Source organism: Bufo bufo, chromosome 6, assembly GCF_905171765.1.
Source record: "Bufo bufo chromosome 6, aBufBuf1.1, whole genome shotgun sequence".
In the NCBI taxonomy this organism is placed as follows: domain Eukaryota; kingdom Metazoa; phylum Chordata; class Amphibia; order Anura; family Bufonidae; genus Bufo; species Bufo bufo.
The window spans coordinates 398,747,756-398,772,093 of record NC_053394.1 but is presented as its reverse complement, the minus strand read 5'-3'; the positions used below and the strand labels follow the sequence as shown (position 1 = coordinate 398,772,093).

Below are 24,338 nucleotides of genomic sequence, written 5' to 3'. Positions count from 1 at the left end.
ATAACGTGGTTATTTCACATTTTAACGGAGGTAGGGTGTAGTAGTGGTAAAGCTCAGTCCCTCTGGGTGTCCTGTGGTTAAAGAATTTTTAAAATAAATAAACAAATAAAATATAATAAGCATAGGAGAGTATAAGGGAGCGGTATATTCGGGTGCTTTTCTGTGTAAAGTAGTACTGCCTGTTATGCTCCTACCTGCGGGCACTAGGCCGTATGTATATTAAAAAAAAAATTTAAATTTGTTCTTTTTGGGCTTTCAATAATGGCATATATTACAGGGTTTGTTCCTATGTACGGGGGCCTGGCGCAGTAGTAGTACCGTATTTTTCGCCCTATAAGACGCACCGGCCCATAAGACGCACCTAGGTTTTTGAGGTGGAAAATAAGAAAAAAAAATGTTTTACCAAAAGGTGTGCTTTTGGTGTGTTTGAACTAATGGCGGTCTGTGCATGACACTATTATGGGGGATCTGTGGATGATGCACTGTTATGGCGGGAGCTGTGTATGGCATTATGATGGGGGGGATCTGTGGATGGCACTGTTATGTGGGGGATCTGTGGATGGCACTGTTATAGGGGGAGCTGTGAATGGCATTATGATGGGGGGGGATCTGTGGATGGCACTGTTATGGGGTGGTGGATCTGTGGATGACACTGCTATTTGTGTCATTTACAGATACCCCCCCCCCCCATAACAGTCCCATCCACAGATTCCCCCCCCCCCATCATAATGCCATCCACAGACTTCCCCCCCGTCCCCCATCATTATCCCATTCACAGATTCCTAGAGAGGGACTGTAGTAGGCGGGGAGAGCGGCGGGGCAGTGCAGGTACTGTACTCTGGCCCCGCAGCTCAGTATGTACTGTATTATACGTAGTGTTAATCATCAGGTCTAAACTAAATAATGATGCGCTCCCCATGTGTACCGTACTTACCGGTACATGTCACGCTCCTATAGTAAGCACTAGCAGCTAGCAGGCAGGCCGGGCGTAACTCACTGAGGTCACGTGCCTGCTCCGCCTGCTTCATTCATAAAGTAGGCGGAGCAGGCACGTGACCTCAGTGAGTTACGCCCGGCCTGCCTGCTAGCTGCTAGTGCTTACTACAGGAGCGTGACATGTGTACCGGTAAGCGCAGGAGGAGCAGGAGGAGCGCATCATTATTCAGTTTAGATCTGATGATTAACACTACGTATAATACAGTACATACTGAGCTGCGGGGCCAGAGTACAGGGCCTGCACGCCCCCGCCGCTCTCCCCACCTACTACAGTAGCTCCTCACTAATACATCACAGTCTGCGATGCTGCAGCATCACAGACTGCGATGTAAATTGCCAGCATTCGCCCCATAAGACGCAGGGGCACTTTTCTCCCACTTTAGGGGGGAAAAAGTGTGTTTTATGGGGCGAAAAATACGGTAATACCTCTAGCATTCAGCTCTGTAGCCCATGGTTATGACCTTCCTTTAATATAGATGGTTGTGAGTTCATATCATTACAGCCATTTACGGTGTTTCTCCTGCTCAAGACTACGGTACTGGTCCGTCGGACCAAGGTTGATAACTGGGCACTTCTGCTGAGCTTCTAATATGTATATGCAGGCTGTCAGCTTGGTGGTATTTCAATTGCCTAATGTCCAGTGTTACAGGGGTTACAGTTTGGTGGGATCCAGTAGGGCAGACTCCAAGGGAGATGTACACGATGTAAGCGGTACAAGAGACTTTATTCTAGTCCAGCTGGGTTGGTCGCCAGGAGGGCGATATTGGGATGCAGCAGTTGCAAGGTTTGTACGAATCTGGGCTGCCCCTAGTTGGGTGGATATTGCAGGATCAGTAATCACAGGTAGAATCAGATGGGAAGCCAGATGCGGATAACCAGGTCCGTTCGTAGACATCGCTCAGGGTAGAGCCTTGATGCAAACAGAGTTACACACTAAAACTGCAGCCTTTCATTTACTGTTCAGATCTAGGATTTGATACGGATCAGACACACTGACTGGTCCTCTTAACAGGACTTCACAGGTCGCCATGGTGACCCTCCAAGCATGATTTTGCATGTATCGTTCCATTGTACGGTAGGTGATATGGGTGTAGTTAGGGAGTTTTTAGTTTGGAAAGCCATGTCCCATCTCTTTCAGCCTTCTGTTCTGTCTGATTGATATTTCCTCCAGGGTGTTTGTCTCTTCATTCGAGGCCACACTGCGTTGTGGGGTGTTATACCAGGATTTTGTACGGGGTAATAGTACTTTTGGGATTGGGGTCCTTCTATACATGACGATCCAGTTAATATGTAGGCGTGTATACCTTCCTACCGCCGGGTTTCGGTCCGGTCTGGCCGGTTAGTTGGGTATTCGGTTATGACTTACCTATGGTGGGGCTTCAATTCCGTTTCCCATCAGCTTGGTTTCCCCTCTGTGGTTTTACAATTTACCTTGGTCTTTCAAAAAAATAAATAAGTAGGCATGGCTGTGATGGCTTCTAAGTGCCCACAGCTTAAAAGCTTGTTGATTGGCTGCCCTGCAGCCTTTCAACAAGCTTTATTAAATGCCCGAACTCTAACTTTTCTGGCAAAGTTTGGGTCCGGGTACCAAAAATCGTAAAGTTCGGTACAGTCCCGAACTTTACAGTTCGGGTTCGCTCAACACTAAACACTTCGCTCTCCACTTTATTATCTCTTCCAATGTCTCCTCTTATTATCACCAGTTGTATTTTACATGGGATTTTGTAGGATTTTACATTGTCTCCTCTTCTTTCCATTCAGGTTCCTACAATATAGGATCTGTTCAGTGGATATCTTCTATATAAGATCCTTCTCCAGATTGACCCCTCAAGGATGGATAGGGACAGGGACAAGATGGCGGAGAGTATAATAAATCTCACCCTAGAGATCCTCTTCCGTCTTACTGGAGAGGTGAGAGATTCTGATGTCACATTACATCATCTTATCTATGTTAGATGGACATGACTGGAGAGGTGAGGGACTGTGGAGATGTATGGAGTGATATTTATTACTGTGTCTCTCCATAACCAGGACTACACAGTAGTGAAGAAGACCTCTAATGAGCACTGTCAGGCCCTTGTGTCTGAAGGATGGGAAAGAACCCTGAGCCCAATCATGGAGCATCCACCTCACCCCCTGATACATGAGAAAATCAATAGAGAGAAGGTCCTAGAGCTCACCAACAAGATGATTGAGCTGCTGACTGGAGAGGTGACACTGCTGGAAATGCTGGAACATTACACAGGAACTCTATGAAGGGATCAGGGTAATGACTGTGTCATTGTGTTGTCAGGTTCCTATAAGGTGTCAGGATGTCACAGTCTATTTCTCCATGGAGGAGTGGGAGTATTTAGAAGGACACAAAGATCTGTACAAGGACATCATGATGGAGGATCACCAGTCCCTCACATGCCCAGGTAATAGACATGACTAAATCCACAAGTCCTCTCATTATTTGTATGTAGAGAATGAATTCAGTCACTGGATGTGTTTCTTACAGTTAAGGAAGAGACAAGAACACCAGAGAGATGTCCCAGTCCTCTTCTTCCACAGGATGGTTCAGAAGAACATCACAATGTCCCACGGGATGATCAGGTTGATGGAGATAAGGTCTCATGAAATGTCCCCTGTGATCTGTAAAAGGCTGTGAAGATCTTGTGTTTGGTCTTGTTTTATCTACCAGTATTATATATTTTATTCTTGTATAACGAGAAAGGTGGAGATGGTGTCATGGACGTTCCCATGACAGGTGGCAGGAGATCGGCGAGACTGGCAACACGTGGTTTGATCTGACATGTTTCCTTGTGGATCAATAGGCCTCAGGTGTTGCTAATGTGGTCATTTAACCTTACTTATTTATAGTTTCTTCTCCCACTATGCTGTGTGGTTTATGGCTTCTGCTTTGAGTTGTGGATTGTTGGTGTGTGTATCTTGGTGGAGTTCCTGGTGCTTCCATTGCTCCTTTGAAGTTAAGTCTTTTCGTATTTGGTTTCAGTTCTGTGTGTTGTATTTCCATGTCATTTGTATTAAGGCCTTAAGGAGACTCCTGTTCGTCCTTCCTCTTGGAGGGACAGGTTGTCTCAGTCCTGACATTAGTCCAGGGTCCTATAGGGTCAGTTAGGACACTATGTTCTGGTGTATGAACTCGCCTACCTCTGGGGTCTGTTTATACTGGTAGTTAGCCAGGACTTTGATTAGGGTTTTATTAGGAGGTGTCCATCTCCTTTCCCTAGTTCCCAGGCCTTATTCACTCACCCCTTTCCCTCCTGTGTTCGGTGTGGTGTTCCCTCACACACCCGAATGTGACAGATTGTAGGATTACAGCTTCCATAGACATTACATGTTGTTGGGTTCTTCTCACAACTTTCTGCCTATGGAGACTTTAAAGATTGGTTCCTCTGTGAACTGCTGCAGACCTTTTGTGGTTGCAGAAGAGTACCTCAACAATTCTTGGAGCAGTCCTCTGCTAGGACCATATGATTCTACAATGGGTGAACAAGTGTCGAGTCAAATTGTCAGCTTTTTTAGGAGACTTCTCCCTGCCATAGCCTGCCCTGCCTAGGAATTTCACATAGGATTGCACTATTCGCTGAGAAAGGATGCTACTATGTGCACTCATACAGAACATGGTTCTTGTGGCTGATACGACACATCCTTTCATGGCTTACCTAACTACTTATGACTGTAAACATGCAGTGTGTATATCTCACAATCGTGTACATTATGTATCGTCCCAAGACACCAGGTGGCGGCCAACATAGTTCCGGTCCAGGTCCTTCATAGCACGTACAGTGTCTCGGAGGAGCCACTACGGCAAATGTAGTCTGGCACTTCTGATACTTATTCAAATACTGTAGAGAGCAAGATTTTAAAGGAGAGAGATTGTTGAGTATAACACTTCTACAAGGATAGTTAAAGGGGTATTCCAGCTACAAAAATATATCCCCTATCCACAGCGATCATGAGAATTGGGCCCCCTACCTCCGCTATCTCCGGTGCTCCTATAGAAATGAATAAAGCGGCAGTGTGCATTAAAACCAGCCGCATCATCCATTTCAGGGGGCTCCATGGGGCATGGTGTCCCCATTCTTGTGATCGGTGGTAGTACCCCCACCAATATAATTATTCTTTAATTCTTTATCCTTTGAATAAGGAGTAACATTCTGTAACCAGAATACTCCTTTAAGAGTAGAAAATAGAAGTAGAAGCATGGAGATCCTTAGCCACAGAGGATGGTCAAGCAAGTCTGACCTAAGGCATTTTTCTGGCCACCTGCAATTTCTACACATGAACATCAGGAAATAAATGAATCCTCTAGAAGGGTTATGTTGTCTAGGGTGTTTCCATCTCCAACCTTCCCAGCTTCCTTACCTGAATAAGGCTTCATCCTGGTACCTCCTTAATGTCAGAATGGCAGTACCAAGGTCATTCTAGCACATCTAGATATAGGACCCTTCTTACTTGCATACAATATAATATAGTATTGGCAGTTGATTATTGGAAAAGCTATGTAGGATTACCTTCATCAGCGCATATAATGCTAACTCACCAGCAGTTTTCTGGATGCTGAGATGCTGCCATACATTTTAAACCTTTTTAATTATGGATACCTGGTCATATGGTCTGCAGTCTGACTACCTGTCTGGGACTTGCTGTTCTGATAAACAGAAGATCAGTCTCTCCTGTGTGGCTGAGATCCTGTGAACTACAAGATTACAGCATAATTTATCAGATCCCTCTTAAGGGCTCCCTCCCCACCAGCTCCTCCTGCTTGGTTTTTCCCTTAACAGCTCGTTGCTAAAGATATCATTTCTACATTATCCATTACACTGGAAGAGCAAAGGTTTAGATGATAAGTCCCTTAAATGTTTATCTTCAGAGTAAAGTTGGGCGAATCGATTTTTAAAAGAATCAGATTCATTATGAATTTCACAAAGAGTCATCCACCAAACAAATCCAAAGCTTTTGCAACTTCCTTTCAAATGAATCACATAAAAGCAGTGCCCAGTGCCATTTTACTGTTAGTATTAGTGGGGAAAACCATGAAAAAGGAAAAACTGAGAATGATATGACACGGGGGGAAGGGGGATTGCAATGACTGGCTCAGAGGCAGAGTCTGATGAAGAAAAAGCAAATATAGACACAAGTTACTAACGTAATGTGATAGGAACACTAGAAGGAGAGATATTGTGTAGGGAATTTGATTAGGGAAAACATTGAGTGAGTGAGTGAGTGGCTGGTCAAATTGTGTATAATACAGCTGCTTGTTGCAGTGGCTTTGTCTTGTAGTTCTGCGTCATAAAACCCCCTGCAAGTGTAAAAAAAAAACAACAATTTTTTTCTGTATATGAACAGACCACTTTTCTTTTTCAAAATCTCAAGTTGCTACATAAGCTTATTGCCAGCACAGCACCCTAAATAGCATTCTGCTGCAAACGCTGAGCAATTGCAATTCTTTTATATATAGTGGCATACAGGCTGGTTAGATTTCTATGCAATCAGCTTTTGCTGTTTATCTTTCTTTCTCACAGGATTCTATTGATTAATTGATTAATGACTTAAGCCGCTTGAGTACGCTGACTAAGGCCTCATGCACACGACCGTATTTTGTTTCCTTGTCCTTTCCGTTTTTTTTGCTAATAGGATGCAGACCCATTCATTTCAATGGGTCCGCAAAAAATGTGGACAGCACACCATGTCCTATTTTTTTTCTAGTTTACAGACAAGGATAGGCATTATTACAATGGATCCGAAGAAATAACGGATCCGCAAATAAAACTGTTTTTTTTTGGGTTTTTTTGCGGACCGCAAAACACATACGGTCGTGTGCATGAGGCCGAACAGTCATACAGACCGGTTATTTTTACTGCCTAGTTATCTCTGCTGTTAATATTCCTCACAGCAGAACCCTAAGGGGTAAATATATCCTATTATTCTCAGCCGCTCGGACGCTGCGGCTAACAGTCAACCCTGTGATCTGCTTGTGCTATATATCATTTGCTCTTATCAGAGCTCCCTGCCTGCCTGCCACTGTCCTAAAAACTCAAACACGCATATAGTCTGCATCCCGACATGTTTCGCTGGACATCCAGCGTCTTCAGGGGATAGTGCAGGTATAGCGGAAGTCATTAATCAATAGAATCCTGTGAGAAAGAAGGATAAACAGCAGAAGCTGATTGAATAGAAATCTAACCAGCCTGCATGCCACTGAGACTTTTGATGAGTCTATAATGTTTGAAATAGTTGTGTCTTTTTTATTAACAATTGAATAAATAAAAGTGAAGTTTTAAAGAAACAGCACATACAGTACAGACCAAAAGTTTGGACACACCTTCTCATTCAAAGAGTTTTCTTTATTTTCATGACTATGAAAATTGTAGATTCACACTGAAGGCATCAAAACTATGAATTAACACATGTGGAATTATATACATAACAAACAAGTGTGAAACAACTGAAAATATGTCATATTCTAGGTTCTTCAAAGTAGCCACCTTTTGCTTTGATTACTGCTTTGCACACTCTTGGCATTCTCTTGATGAGCTTCAAGAGGTAGTCCCCTGAAATGTTTTTCACTTCACAGGTGTGCCCTGTCAGGTTTAATAAGTGGGATTTCTTGCCTTATAAATGGGGTTGGGACCATCAGTTGCATTGAGGAGAAGTCAGGTGGATACACAGCTGATAGTCCTACTGAATAGACTGTTAGAATTTGTATTCTGGCAAGAAAAAAGCAGCTAATGGCTCTTTCACACTTGCGTTGTTGTGTTCCGGCATAGAGTTCCGTCGTCGGGGCTCTATGCCGGAAGAATCCTGATCAGGATTATCCCCATGCATTCTGAATGGAGAGAAATCCGTTCAGGATGCATCAGGATGTCTTCAGTTCCGGAACGGAACGTTTTTTGGCCGGAGAAAATACCGCAGAATGCTGCGCTTTTTGCTCCGGTCAAAAATCCTGAACACTTGCCGCAAGGCCGGATCCGTAATTAATGCCCATTGAAAGGCATTAATCCGGATCCGGCCTTAAGCTAAACGTCGTTTCGTCGCATTACCGGATCCGACGTTTAGCTTTTTCTGAATGGTTACCATGGCTTCCGGGACGCTAAAGTCCTGTTTGCCATGGTAAAGTGTAGTGGGGAGCGGGGGAGCAGTATACTTACCGTCCGTGCGGCTCCCGGGGCTCTTCAGAGTGACGTCAGGGCGCCCCACGCGCATGGATGACGTGATCGCATGGATCACGTCATCCATGCGCATGGGGGGCCCTGACGTCATTCTGGAGCGCCCCGGGAGCCGCACGGACTGTAAGTATACTGCTTCCCCGCTCCCCACTACTACTATGGCAGCCAGGACTTTAATAGCGTCCTGGGTGCTATAGTAACACTGAACGCATTTTGAAGACGGATCCGTCTTCAAATGCTTTCAGTTCAATTGCGGTGTTACGGATCCGGCGGGCACCTCCGGCAAATGGCGTGCACGACGGATCCGGACAACGCAAGTGTGAAAGAGGCCTAAGTAAAGAAAAACGAGTGGCCATCATTACTTTAAGAAATGAAGGTCAGTCAGTCAGCCGAAAAATTGGGAAAACTTTGAAAGTAAGGGCTATTTGACCATGAAGGAGAGTGATGGGGTGCTGCGCAAGATGACCTGGCCTCCACAGTCACCGGACCTGAACCCAATCGAGATAGTTTGGGGTGAGCTGGACCGCAGAGTGAAGGCAAAAAGGCCTTCAGGGAACTACCTCTTGAAGCTCATCAAGAGAATGTCAAGAGTGTGCAAAGCAGTAATCAAAGCAAAAGGTGGCTACTTTGAAGAACCTAGAATACGACATATTTTCAGTTGTTTCACACTTGTTTGTTATGTATATAATTCCACATGTGTTAATTCATAGTTTTGATGCCTTCAGTGTGAATCTACAATGTTCATAGTCATGAAAATAAAGAAAACTCTTTGAATAAGAAGGTGTGTCCAAACTTTTGGTCTGTACTGTATATAAAAAAGACTTATTCAGGTCAGAAGGACCAATTGTATTAGTCACTATGACATATCGCAGTCTGATAAAAGTGGCAGGGAGGTTGAGGACTCTTATGGTGTGTTGGACAGGACCTATGGGCTTGATCAGGGTGCTGAGGAGGAATTAACATCAGAGGAGGAGGCTGGTGGCAAGGACAGCAATAAAGAGCAGAGGTAACATACGACCAGAACCTCCCAATAAACTGCCGGAGCCAGATCTGCTTCTATCATGGTCAGTTTGGGAATTGGTGATGCTGCCGATACTGTGGGCACAGGCTCAAAATGTGCTAGGTTCAAAACAGGGTTGAATGCTGAATGTGTGAGTATCTCTTTTCTGGCAGTCTTTCACCACAGTGGTGGAAGACAAAAACTGTGCCATGTGCAAGATCTGCAGGATTAAAATAACCCACGGGCATTCAAACGTAGGCACCACAGCTCTATTGAACCATATGAAGCAGCATCAACTTTTACTGTGGGAAAACAGAAGTAGCAACAGCTACTAGTGTCCTCCTTCTCCTGGTCTCCTTTGCAGCAGCCAGGCAGCATCCACGTCCAGTACAGTGTTCTCTCAACTGGTGGAGAATGTAGGCTGCTTATTGCTATTATCGCTGTGTGGCAGGGTGCACGCCATATTGGAAACCTGGAGCAGGGACAGCACAAGTCTTTCATAGCACCCTTTTTTTTGCGATGAGGCAGCACTGCATGTCCTATTGACACCTGCCTGTTTGGGTTCGCCTGGTTCCCACACCAGGCACGTATCTACCTCTCGCACCCCCTCCTCCTTGGACATCCTCCTGTCCAAAACAGAAGCAGGGTAGAGCATCACTACCCCTTCTTCCTATTATGTGTATAGTGAAGCATTGCCATGCCGCTTGGCAAAAGTAGCCACACAGCCAATCACTTTCAAAATTGCATCAAGCAGGAAATATTCCACTGCCCCCCCATCTCCCAACTTCAACTGGGTTAGGTAATCAGAAACATTGTGGCTGCTCTACATTTGGGGGAAATAACACATGCTCCTACATGGTTGGCACGATAAATCTAGTTCTTATTAGGCAAGGACTTGCTGCAACAGAACAGTCTGCCGTGACACACCTTGGTATGTGACATTTCAACTCCCTCGAATTACACTTTGCAGATGCTAGAGCTTCTCTACAAGCAGTGTAAACCACTGGATGATTTTGCACCCGGCCACCTCAGCAGGGAGCACGTGTTGTTTCGAGGTCAGGCAGTGGCAGCTCATCAGAGACTCCTGTGGCACACTGAAGTCCTTTGAAGAGGCCACAAAATTTGTCAACAGGGACAACTGCGGCATAAACGGTGTCATTCCCCTGATTTTCTTCTAAGAGCAGATGCTAATGCTGAAACAAGGGATGATGGAAGAAGGGTTTCATGATGGCAGGGGGCTTTGTGACACCAAACCAGATGAATTTGTCCCGTGCCAGTGTAAAAAATACATCACTTTTATCAAAATAAATGAGGCATGGGACGTGATAATTTTCACAGTCCTCCGACTGAGGCTGATGAATAGATTTGCCCTTGCGACAGTGCCCCAGCCACTGTCTGCCTGCCTACCATCATGTTCAGTAATGTATGTCTGCTGCTGCCATCGTACCACTGTCTGCCTGCCTATCTTCATGGTCTATATTGTATGGCTGCCTACCTTGTTCTTTACCGTATAGCTGCTGCCACCGCTGCAGCAGCTATTCTGTTATGCTAATCCCCTATTTCCAACTCCCATTATCCCTAGTACCACTACCATTATCGCTACACAGCTGTAACTACCCCTAAACAACCGCTCACACTTATACAGCCTTGTTTGATACTTGTTGTTCTATTACTGCTGCCTCTACTACTGTGGCCATAAGCCACTATTACCCTACAGTTTCAAATTCACACTGTACAGATGCTGCTCCTAATTAAAAGCAATCATTTTTCACTTGCACAGCCACAAGCCACTTTTTCTTCTGACACTAATGTGTGTGTACAAACAGTGGCAGGTATCTTCCCCAGTTGAGGCATCATTTTTGGATGCTTGGTCCCAACAAGCCACAGTTTTGTTTTATTTTGTTTTTTTTGTCTCCCCCCCCCCCCCATAACACGTGTGCATTTAAACTCCATCTTCCCCAATAAGAGACAATTCCACTTTTCATTTTCCAAAGGAGCTTTGAAAAATGAAAGGTGGAATCTGAGTGTTGCTATGGGCAATTAAGCTAGTTTTCCTTTACAGAAGTTTTGATGAATCTTTGATAACACCATTAAACATGCATTTACTCATAGCTATATATGTCAGTGTCTCTCTGACATTTTGTTATATTGCTGTCATTGTGTTGAAGAGTTTAAACATGGGGAAGGGGGAGAGAATAAAAATTTGTAAAAAAAAAAAAATCTGCAAAAAGCGATTAAAATCTGTGTCCTAGGAGACAAGAGGGATATTACTGTATATACTAATTTTCAGGGCAGTTGGAACAACTTTGATTTGTGACTAATTCATTCAGGTCTGCACCAACCTTTTTGAAAAATTTTGGGATACTAAGTGAATTTCAAGAAGTTTGTTCATCTCTGCTTCAGAGTTACGCTAACGGTCCATACTATCTAGGTGTACTGAATCTCCAGTGTAGTTTTATGAGATACAACCTTACATTGCTTTCCTCTCACACCTTCTTGTAAGAGCTTTCAGAGAGAAACCCATCACAAGCAGGAGACGGGGAACACAGGCTGAAGCTGCATCACATAGGAATATACTACTACTGCAGTTTGAGTTAGGAGACATCATTTCTAACATTAGCTGCCATTAGGTGAGTGTAGTGTGATGTCATTCTGCGCACTTTTGCGGTCATTTATGATTAGATGCTAGGGAGGCTTGTCTTCATCGTGGCCTGCTATTGGCTGCTCCCCGATTGTTTTGATCTGCGCGACAGGGAGATGCAGCTGTGGCCGTGTGGGGATCAGAAGTGACACAAGTGCCGGGGAGCGGGGTAAGTATAATCTATGTGAGGGGCCCAGGCATTGAGGTGCATGTTTTATAGTTTGGATAGCACCTCTAAGACTATCTCTGTCTTTGCTCCATTGAACTTTCCCTCACCCAGACCAGTTTCCCTGTCAAAACGGTTGAAAAAACACTACTGTAGGGGTGGTATTGGGCAAGTGATAAGCAGTGCCTGGTTTCCTCCAGAAATGAAGCTTGGAATTGAGGCCAAAAAGTTCAATCTTGGTATCATCAGATCAGAGAATCTTGTTTTTCACAGTCTGAGAGTCTTTTAGGTGTTTTTTTGCAAACTCCAGCTGGGCTTTCGTGTGTCTTTTACTGAGGAGAGGCTTCTTTCTGGTCACTGTTCCATAAAGCCCAGATTGGTGGAGTGCTGCAGTGATGGATGACCTTCTGGAATTTTCTTCCATCTGCACACAGAATATTTAGACCTCAGCTAAAGTGACCATTGGGTTCTTGGTCACCTTTTTTACCAAGGTCTTTCTCTCCTGATTACTTCGTTTTGTCGGGTGGCCAGCTCTATGAAAAATCCTGGTTGTTCCAAATTTCTTTCATTTAAGAATTGTGGAAGCCACTGTGGTCTTGTGAACTTTTAGTGTAGCAATTTTTTTATTTTTTTGTCCATTTCTCCAGATCTGGGCCTCCACACAATCCTGCCTCTGAGTTACTGTCTACAGTCAGGTCTTTCCTCCATAAGGTTTGATTTTTGCTCTGCATTGGCAGCTGGGAGACATTATATAGGTAGGGTTCTGTGTTTTCAAGTCATGTCTAGTCAACTGAATTTACCACAGATGGACTCTGGTCAAGGTGTAGAAACATCTTAAAGATGATCAAAAGAAACGGGAGGCCCCCAGAGCTAAATTTCAAGTGTCATAGCAGTGGTCTGAATACTTATGTCCATGTGAAATTTAAGTTTTTCCTTTTTTAGTAAATTTTTGAGTCTAGTAAATTTAGTGTCTAATTGTCTAATAAATAATCAGTTATCGCCTCTCCTGTGTTCTCTCCTGTCCTTATACTATAGACAGAGATAAGCAGGGTGTTCTAGTGGTGATAGAGAATCAGTTCTTCCCCAAGGCCCTTAGTTACAATGCCAGAATGGTGCTGCACATGCTCAGTAGTGACGACCTTGGGAGGAAGTTCACTACTGGTCATGGCTGCAGTCATTTCAGAACTGTAGACAGAACAAGAAGACAGCATTAAAGGAGTTGTTCGGGAATAAGTAACCTTTCACAGGTGCCCGCAGCCTCTGTTGTGGAAAGATTCATATTTACCTGCAACCCTCAGCTCCGGTTATGAGCGCTGGCTCCTGTGTGTCCATCTTCCAGTAAATGTTGTTACCTCCTTCACAGAATTGATATGGTCACCTGCTTTACTGCAGCCAATGACTGGCTTCAGTGGTGATGTGTTTTTTGTGAACATGTTACCCCAGAATCCAGTCATTGGCAGCAGCAGAGCAGATTCTATTAAGGAGGTAAAAAAGCCATGGACCGGAAGATGGACACACAGGAGCCAGCCCGTAGGACCATAGATGCAGATAGCAAATAAGTAGTAATCTTTCCATAGCGGAGGTGTTCTTACAATTAATAAGTGTAGTTATGAAATGCGTACTGCATTGCATATTTACTTACTGGAATATATAAAGTTTCAGGGATTAAAAAAATTGTATTCCCACATATATGGCTTAAGTTCTGTCTAAGCAGCCTGATTACTTACATAATGATAAGGGGGAGAAAAATTAGGGTAGTGGATTGAGGAGCGCCAGGAGGACTATTGGTAAGCACAGGGATGTTGAGGTGAGGTTGGTGGGGGTGGTTGGGGATCGTTCCCGAGGCTGCGCCCTATAGCAGTGTACGCGTGTACACTGCAAGGTGTGTGCAGAAATAAGAAAAAAAATAAGTGCTGGTGCTTCACCTAGACGGCCCAGATGGTGTGTGGGGAGGGAAGGGAATAGCACAGGGGCGCCAAGGTAGCGATAAGATTGATAGGATGGGTTTAGGTAAAAGTGGAACAGTGCCTATACTTTTTTACAATGTGTATATATGGTGGATCATATATTACTGTGAGGGTCTTTTAAAATGTTAAAATGAAGGGGGACATACTTCACCAGGGAGGGAGGTATAGGATAAGCATACAACACCTATACCCTCTCCTCCCACGCCGAGATCCCAAAATAACTTTTCTCCACGACCCAAAAGAATGGTAACCAAGGTTCCAAATAGAGATTTCTTTATTAGGTAAAAAGATCAACACGTTTCGGGGTATCTCCCCCTTTCTCAAGAGCAATGTGAAATATAACACATAACTGTCACCGCCAGCTCTGTGAGAAGATCTGGCAGACGTTCTTCTCTACCTGTTGTATGATGTTCTTTGTTTTGGTTTCACTTTCTCATCTCCTTTCCTTCTCCCAGCTGTCACCTATTTGCACTGATTGTCTCCCTTTATATTCCCTCCCATACTGCCTCACTTTGCGGTTTATACTTCTTCCTGGATTGTGTTCACTGCTGGAGGCTGCTTCTCCTGATTCCTCAGATAAGTCTGTTTCCTTTATTTGTGTTTTCTTGCTGGCTTGATTGTAGGTTACCCTGACTCCGTCCGTATTAAGTGCAGGGAGCCGGTGGTCGTGTCCCCTCACTATTATAGGGTTTTCAGGTGTCTCATAGTATAAGGTACGAGGGCATGCAATCGTCTACCATAAAGATCTTTGCATGGGCATAGCAGTCAGGGAGAGCTCTCAGGGTTTTATAGGGCTCACCCATATGCTCCTTAGTTTGGGATCAAGCCAGTCGGATGTTTATTTATAAGTTCCAGCTTTCTGCAACACCATCCGTGACAATAACATAAGCATGCACTTGTGCCAGGTATATATAGGTGTGTTGATTTATCAATTAGGCATCAATTTGCCGGGAATTCTGGCGGGGACCGGAAGTGGGCGGCTTGATTTTCTTTTTCTATTAAGCCTTTGGGGTAGCCTTTCTCTAGAAATCTTGTTTGTAGGGTTTCAAGTTGTTTCCGCATCACCTAGTTATTGGAACAGTTCCTTCTTATTCTTCTCATCTGACCATACGGAATATTCTGTTTCCATTTATGGTAATGACAACTTTTGTAGTGAAGGTAGCTGTTTGCATCAACTGTTTTGAAGTGTGTACTTGTTTTGATTCGGTTACCCTGTATTGTTAATTCCAGATCTAGAAAGGTGGCCTGATTGGGGTATATGTGGGCAGTGAAAGCCAAATTCCAGTTATTGGAATTGAGATTTAAGACTTATTGGTCTAGGGCATTGCGTTCACCATTCCAGATAAAAATTATGTTGTCGATAAAATGTTTATAAAATAGAATATTGGGGGGGGGGGCGTGGCCTGGTCGGGCATGTGAGCGGACGTGCTTGAGGGGAGCTCCTGACCTGCCGTCTGCAATCCTGAGTAATCCTGCATCTGCAGTAAGTGCCGCTGCTCAGAATTTTACTGGGGGGCACCGGAGAGTGTGTGGATCCTATACAGACCATCATGACCCGCACAGGCAAGAAGGAGAGGGAGCTAAGAGAGGCCGGCACGTCCACGCCGGTCAAACAAGATGGCGTCGTATCGGAGGTGCGGGCAGCAGACCTGGCGGCCCGCCTGGGTAAATATGCCCGTTCAGCAGCAAGCCTACCTCCATCTGAAATGCCTGCTTCATCCCTGGCTGCATCGGGGGAGTCAGCTGTGAGGAAGAAATCCTCTGCATCACCGACATGGGGGCCTGAATATGAACTCTCACAAGCAGGGGAGATGGCCGGAGCTTCGGCTTCTGTCCCTCTAGCTCCACCTAGTGGCCCTGCATCGCTATGTACTCAGCACACACAGCAAGGTCAGCCTGATGAAAATACTGGTGAGCCTACTTCTACAGATATTTTTAAGGCAGTCCAGCAAAGCAACAGTGCGCTTGCTCTTCTCACTACCAATATGGGAAGCTTGCAAGAAAGTGTATCTTTTCTCCGTCAAGACCTTAAAAAAGTCACGGATAGGATGACTGAGGTTGAAGCCAGAGTGAGTACAGTGGAGGATCAATTGCCCCCTGTTAAAAGAGATCTGGGCAGAGTTATTCACAATGTAACCATGCTGATGTCAAAATCGGATGATCTGGAGAACCGTTCAAGGAGAAACAACCTCCGGTTGGTGGGGGTCCCCGAGAAAGCTGAAGGTCCTGATCCAGTATCCTTTTTTGAAGATTGGATTACAATAAAATTTGGCAAAGACTTGCTATCCAGGATGTTTGCTATTGAAAGGGCGCACAGAGTGCCGTTCCGCACTCCACCACCAGGGGCCCCACCCCGCCCTGTTTTAATGAAGCTGCTACACTTCAGGGACAGGGACAATATACTTAAAAAAGCAAGAGATCATCCGGAGCTACTGATCAATGGGAGTAAAATTGCGATTTATCCGGATTTCTCAGCGGAGGTCCAACGGAAGAGAGTCAAGTTCCTGGATTTGAAAAGGCGCCTTCGGAATCTACAAATCCCGTACTCCATGCTGTATCCAGCCAAGCTCCGTGTAGTGGCACATGGAGAAGTTTGTTTCTTTGACACTCCCCTGGAGGCGGCGCAGTGGATTGACACCAATGAGCCTTTGTTGAAGAATTCGGCTTCTGTGGGATGAGTGTCCTGTCTATCCTAGAGCTGGAGCACGTGAGATTTGACAGCTATACTAAGGGACATGTGCGATATGTAATGCGTATTATTGCTTTGCGTATTGGTTGTTCCTCATGACTGTCTAATATTCTTATGACCGCATGTTTATGTTATCTGAAGTTTTATATCTAGGGTCCGTTGATCCTGATGTTAAACTGGTGACGAGCTGTGGATGTCACCTGCAAATGTTTTAATATGTTTGTGCACTTTAATTATACTTAATGCGCTGCAGATCCACTTACATGTGGGCAGGTCAGCATAGGCAACCCGATTTTTTGTTTATATTCTTCCACGGGTTTTCCTGTGGTAATAATTCCGCCATATACTGTATATGGCCGATCGTAGGGAAATTTTTTCACCCTGGTTGTTGTTTCTTTTTTGGTAGGGATTTTATCTTTGCCACTAGCTGTTTTGTTTTTGGGGCTGGGAATGGGTGGGTTGAGCGATGGAACGGGGTCCGAATACTTCTGAGGTATATAAGGAATATAGTGACAATGTGTAGACTGGCTGAGGTGTGCGTGGATGTCAAATGTACTATGTGGTATCATGGCGAATAGTCTTAAAATAATAGGGTGGAATGTTAGGGGTCTAGGTGAGCCGACTAAACGTACTGCGATGTTTGTGGCGCTACAACACTTTCACCCTGCTATATTATGTCTGTCAGAGACCCATTTATCTACTAACACCACTACGGTCTTACAAAGGTCGTGGGTTGGTCACGCATTTCACTCTATATTTTCTTCACATTCTAGGGGTGTAAGTGTTCTGGTGCATAAATCTCTGCCATTTGTATGTCACTCGTCTCACATAGACGATAATGGTCGGTATATTTGTCTCCATTGTACCTGTTATCATTGGTCCTTTATATTAGTAGCAGTGTACATTCCCCCTCCTTACAGTAGCGAGGTAATAAAAGAAATTATGAAATATGTTGAGGACTTACCCCAATGCCCTATATTGATAGTGGGTGATTTTAATACTTGCCCTTCTGTAGCATTGGACAGAGGTGGGATGTCGGGAGCAAGTAGAGATTCTAATTTTGCCAATGTATTGCGGGAACTGGACCTACATGACATCTGGCGGGTGAGGAACCCGAATGTGCGTCAGTTTTCTTGTTTTTCTAGTTCTCATCATTCGCTGTCACGGATTGATTTAGCTATAGGTTCACCTGAGGTGTTGTCGCTGGTGGCGGAAATTAAATACTTACCTAGAAGCCTCTCCGACCACTCCCCGATATTTATAGAACTACATCTGGGCAATAGGCGTCTCCCTGTGATCGGGACATGGAAACTTAACCCGTTTTGGTTACAGCTGGTACATGGGGAAAATGGCATGGTGGAAGAATTGAAAGCGTTTTTTGCACAAAATGTTGGGTCGGCGTCGGTGAGCGTAGTGTGGGATACTTGTAAAGCGTACGTTAGAGGCCTTTACATTCAAAAGATCAGTAGACACAAAACTAAATCCTGTGACGCCCAGAAAAAGCTGCAAGCTCTAGTAGTGAAGGCGGAGGAAAGATTTGTTAATACACCCGACAGGGCAAGTGAGGACTCCCTTATAGCTGCTCAGGCGGGACTGAGGCAGCATATATTGCAGACGGCGGACAATCGCAGATTTTTTGTAAAACAAAAGTACTTTGAGGCGGGGGAAAGTTCTGGTAAGCTATTGGCAAGGGTGATTAGAGCCCAGGAGGGACTGTCCAAAATATTGTCTATTCAGAGGATGGATGGCTCTTTTGCCACGTCTGATGAGGAGATACTGTCAATTTTCCACAATTATTATGAATCCCTGTATAGGACTAAATTAAAGGTGGATTCTACCAATATAGCTAATTATCTTACAGGGATTGAGATCCCGAGACTATCAGCGACAAGTGTAGCATGGTTAGAAGGTCCTTTAACACTCAAGGAGCTGGAATTAGCCCTACAATCATTTCCCAATGAGAAAGCTCCAGGTATAGATGGACTACCGATAGAATTTTTTAAAAAGTATAGTAGTGTCCTTATGCCCCAATTACTGTCAGTTTTTAATGATTCCCTTCAATCAGGAAACCTTCCTGCTTCTATGAAAGAAGCTATCGTAGTGGTCCTGCCCAAACCTGGTAAGGATCCCAGATCCCCTGACTCGTACAGACCAATCTCACTGTTGACCTCTGATATTAAGATTCTGGCAAAAGTTTTAGCGAATCGTCTACAGTCCGTCATTTCCACTATTATTCATAGTGATCAGGCGGGTTTCATGCCTGACAAATCTACTTCAGTAAATCTTAGACGCCTTTTTCTTAATACTCAGAGAAGAGTTGAGCCTATCGGAGGTCGTGCCATTCTTTCATTGGATGCGGCTAAAGCCTTTGACAGTGTTGAATGGAGCTATCTTTGGGAAGTGCTGCGGGTCATGGGGTTTGGGAGGACCTTTATCTCCTGGGTCCAATTGTTATATAACGGCCCCTCGGCCAGGATACGGGCGAATGGGGGAACATCGGAGTCATTCAGATTGGGAAGAGGGACCCGTCAGGGATGTCCACTATCCCCCCTCCTGTTTGCTATTGCAATTGAGCCATTGGCTTGCCTGCTGCGCTCATCTGATAAGATTGTAGGATTTCCATGTGGGTCTTGGGAGGAGAGAGTATCCCTTTACGCTGATGACATGTTAATTTACTTAGGTAATGTGGAACAGTCTTTAAGTCCTGTCATGGCACTTATACGGGAATTTGGTGATAGGTCTGGGCTCCGTATCAATTGGGACAAGTCCATTCTTTTACCGTTAGATGACTCTGCTGTGAATCTCGTCCCCAGATCCAGTCCGTTGCAAATTGCGCATCAGGTCAAGTATTTGGGGATAATAGTTACAGCAAATCCTAACAGCTATATTAAACTTAATATAGAGCCGCTCTTAATCACAATGTTGGATAAAATTAAGGCTTGGTGCAAGTTGCCGCTATCTGAAATTGGGAGGAGCAATCTTCTTAAAATGATTCTCATGCCCAAGCTCATGTATCTATTGCATAATTCCCCAGTATGGATTCCTCGTAGGATATTCATAAAAATTGATAGGTTATTTAGGGATCTGATTTGGCGTCATAAAAAAGCACGGATTAAACTAGATACTCTGCAAAGAGGAAAAGAGGAGGGAGGGCTAGCAGTACCGAATGCATGGCTCTACTACATTTCAGCACAGTTGCAACAGTTGAGGGGATGGGGGAGGACTCCTGGAGACGTTGCCTCAGCCAGATTGGTGGCGCACATTATCGGTCACGACTCACCGGTGGTCTTGTTGGAAAATAACGGAATTGTTGGTAAGCTGCCAGGGCATCCCACACTTTCCATGATATACAAAGTTTGGCAGAAATGTCGGGCGCTGTTGTCAGTAAAAGGATTTACAGTTTTCCCCTATCTGGAGGAATCCGCATCTTCCTGAACTATTCCAATTAGATGGCTTTTCACCCTGGGAGCGCAAAGGAGTGAGGTATTTACGTCAACTACAGAGTGCTGATGTTTTTAAGTCCTTTGAGCAGTTGAGAACTGAATTTGGTCTCCCAAATACGGCCTTCTATCAATTTTTACAACTACGGCATGCCTTTCACAAACAGGCTAGTTCTATATCATTGAAATGTACTACGGTACCATTGTTTCAGCAACTTCTTACTAACAGTTCCTCGAGCGGTTTAATATCATCTACCTACAGGAACTTATATGTGAAGTCAATTAAACAAGAGGTTTTAGCAGTCAAATCTAAATGGGAAAGCGAGATTGGGCCGATTTCAGAAGAGCAATGGAAGATGATCCTAGCACTCACCCCGCAACTGTCAGTTTGTGAGGGGCAGCGTATGTCCCAGTTGTTTTTATTACACCGGGTGTATAGGACGCCAGAGTTTTTGTGTCGGATAGGTGTTCGGGGGGATGCGGATTGTCCTAGATGTGGCTTGAGCCCTGCTACCTTGATGCACATGTTCTGGGATTGTGAGGAGCTCCGGAATTTCTGGTCCTCAGTTCTGGCCTTAATAAAAGACGCATTTAATATCATGGTTCCGCCTGGTCCAAGAGCGTGTGTAGTAGGAATATTAGACATCAAAAATCGCCATCACCGTTTGGGAGTGCAGCGTCTGTTATTCCAGGCTAGGAAATTGATAGCCAGATTCTGGCTTAGACCTCAACCACCGTCTAGGGGAGAATTCCTTAATAGGATGTCAGATATAATACGCCTAGAAAAAGGTGTATATGTTAAAAGGCAATGTGTAACGAAGTTTACCAAAATATGGGATAAGTGAGAGAAATTTCGGATACAGTGTCCGGATTAGCCTCTCATCTTAGTTGAACTATGAGAAGGTAGAGGTACAGTCCCCGATTTGTTCTTCAGCTTAATCAGCTATAGACGTATGATGTATGAAAGTGTTCAGCATTACACAGGATGGGTGTCAAGAAGAATGTTAAACAGATAGGAGATGTACACCAATGGCTATGATTAAGATGCATTAATAAAATAACTGATGTTGGAGATCGGACCCGTTCCATCGCTCGGGTAAGGGGGGGGGGGGAATTGGGTTATAGTTGGGCAGGGAGGGTTGATCCTTTGTTCATTAATTACAGTGGATGGAAAGGTGGTTTGTACATGGTATACTGTGTAACTAGATTACTTGATCTTAGGTGCATATTATGATATGCCTGTTGTCATATTACATACTCATGGAAGTAACTATTTGCCGATCATGTAATACTATGATACTATTATTATCAACTGTTGCAATGTATAATGTGCAGGCCAATTTCTTTCTTTGTATTTTTGTAATTTTCAAAAAAATGTCAAATAAAAATTATCTGATTTAAAAAAAAAAAATAGAATATTGGGATGGTGTAGGAGACCAATTGTCTTTTCAAAGGCCCTCATGAAGAGATTTGCGTAGGATGGGAGGAATTTCGGCCCCATCACAGTGCCTCTTTGTTGGATGTAGAATACGTTATGATATTTTAAAATAGTTGTGGGTGAGGATAAAAGTGATAGTCTAAAATGAAGTTCCTCTGTGTCGAGGTTCCTTTCGGTAGATCCCTTTATGACCCTATCGACTGCATTTTTGCCCAGCTCGTACATGATTTTGCTGCATAGTGCTGATACGTCTAGGGTGACCCAGAACATATCGCTTGACCAGTGGATCTCATCTTATAATGTAATGAGGTGGCTGGAGTCTCTGAGGTAGGCTGTTAGGTTGACAACATATTTTTGCAAAAAGTTATCGACATAAGCTGATAGGTTGGAAGTTATGGAGTTGATGCTGGATATAATTGGCCTTCCTGGTAGGTTGTTCAATGTTTTGTGGCATTTTGGGAGGAAGTAAAAGTAGGGGATAGATGGATGTTCTATTAAAATGAAGTTCCTTTCCTGTTTGTTTAGTGTTTCTTGTGCATACCCCACCTGTACCAAGTCAAATAGTTTTTTCTTATAAAGGTCTGTAGGTTCAGCTTTCAATATTTGGTAATAATTAGTGTCTGAGAGGATGATTAAGGCCTCTTTATGATAATACTCGGAGTCCATAATTATTACCCCCCCCCGCACCTTTGTCTGCACTCATGATAACGATCTTCTTGTTTTTAGCTAGCCCGGTAATGGCTTTCCGTTACTGGAGAGATTGTGCGTATAGGTGGGGGTTAGTTCACTGTTTGTAGGAGAAAAGGTGACTTTTAGATCATTGAGGACCAGGTTATAAAAGGTCTCAAGAGGTGGCCCTCTACTGTCTAAGAGAGAGAACGTGGATTTAGGTCTAAGTGAGGATGAGATTGGGGCGTTGATAATTTCCTCATCGAAAAGTTTAATGTGCTGGTCCTCCACATCTGAATTATCCACCATCAGCGTATCAGTTTTTGGGAGTGTGGATAGAGGGTTCTTGGAGAGTTGTTGGCAATGGCGGTATTTAGCAGTATAGTGTCGCTGTAGGGTTAGATTACGAATAAAGCAGTTCAGATCTACAAATTGTTCAAATATATCCAGTCCACTGGTGGGGCAAAAGGTGAGGCCCTTGCTAAGTACTTCTATTTCGTCTCTTTGGAGAATATGATAGGTTGAAAATACCCTTGGATTTCAGAGTATTGGGGGAGTTGATGGAGGTTAGGCTCCGCATGGTTTTGCTTTTTTAGGAGCGTGATCGTTTCTGGCCTCCTCTACATCCTCATCTTTTCTTATTTCTATACTTACATAATGGTGAGAAAAAGCCCAATTTTACTACAGTACATTTTTTATTACCAAATTATTTCACATGTTTGAAGGAGTCAGAGCTGAAGTCAGAACCTTGGCTTACCGGCTCCACAGACACTGTTACGGGGGGATCTGTGGCTGGCACTGTTACAGGGGGGATCTGTGGCTGGCACTGTTACAGGGGGGATCTGTGGTTGGCACTGTTACAGGGGGGATCTGTGGCTGGCACTGTTACAGGGGGGATCTGTGGATGGCACTGTTACAGGGGGGATCTGTGGATGGCACTGTTACAGGGGGGATCTGTGGATGGCACTGTTACAGGGGGGGATCTGTGGATGGCACTGTTACAGGGGGGATCTGTGGATGGCACTTGCCTGCGCCGCCTGCTTCATTCATAAAGTAGGCGGCGCAGGCACGTGACATCAGGGAGTTACGCTGCCGCCCGCCCGGCCTGCCTGCCGGCATTGTACAGAAGCAATTAGGATATACGGTACTATTAGGAGTGAGGGGGCATATTTAATAACTTTTAATTGAATAATATATTTTATATTTGTGCAGCACTGGAGCGGCGGAGCTATAGTACAGTGACTGCACCGCCCCGCTGCAATTGCCGGCCCCCAGCTCCTCCGCCCAGTCCCTCCTCCGCTCGCACATTGCAGCCAGCGCAGCAATGTTAAACTGTCAGCATTCGCCCCGTAAGACGCAGGGGCATTTTCCTCCCATTTTTTTGGGGGGGGGGGGAAAGTGCGTCTTATGGGGCGAAAAATACGGTAAACAATTTAACTTTTATATATAGAGTTGAGCAAAGCGAAACATAAGACACGGAATTCGGTCCGAAGTTTCGAAAAAGTTTGATTTGCAAAGCCGAATTTCCTTGCGCTTTATGGTAATGAATCAGGTTTTCCTAAAATGGCAGCTGCACGTGTTACAAAGCGATAGTAAGAAGCCTGGGATCAAGAGAATTATCAAAAACATTTTTTTTTTATCATCAGCCTGCTTAAATATTCTCTTATATATCCTGGGCAGCGCAGATCCTTTCTTTATATTGTAGGTGTAATTTATTGTCCTGTACATAACTGCAGTGGAGCGAAATTTATCATGGCTAATCCATTCTGTTAGCGATACAGTTGTTATACACTATGGCCAACAAACAGCTGCTTGGGCCCTCCAAAGGAACAGGCAGTGTCCAAATTGTAGCTGTAGCCAGCACAATTAACAGCAGAAGAAGGGGTGGTGGTAGCAGCAGCGGTCCTGTTTTGACCAACAATCCAGTTGTACTGGAATGGTTGACTCACTCTACAACATCATCTCAAGTGACAACAGATACACACAGCCAGAAATCGGTGGGATCCTCTCACAACACACTTAGTTGTCATGGCCCAGGAACTGCCTCTGTGCCCTCACCTGTCCTGAACTTGCCTCTTGCTCTTACTGCTCAAATTAATGTTTGCTGCCAACTTTGCTCTGATTTTCGGTGACTATTATCTTTGTGAGGACAGTCAA

The 24,338-nt window shown here is 44.4% G+C and overlaps 2 protein-coding genes across 2 annotated transcripts in view; both read left to right on the top strand.

The window, feature by feature from the left end:
* The window catches only part of LOC121004472 (oocyte zinc finger protein XlCOF22-like), a 1,539,666-nt gene that overhangs the window by 814,321 nt on the left and 701,007 nt on the right, over positions 1–24,338 (top strand). The gene's annotated exons all lie outside the window — the stretch shown is intronic.
* LOC121004267 (zinc finger protein 271-like) overlaps positions 17,988–24,338 on the top strand; it is a 116,895-nt gene continuing 110,544 nt past the window's right edge. The window contains exons 1-3 of the mRNA XM_040436432.1: positions 17,988–18,309; positions 18,496–18,606; positions 18,700–18,753. Of these exons, the coding sequence (XP_040292366.1) occupies positions 17,988–18,309; positions 18,496–18,606; positions 18,700–18,753 (487 nt within the window). The remainder of the gene's footprint in view (positions 18,310–18,495; positions 18,607–18,699; positions 18,754–24,338) is intronic.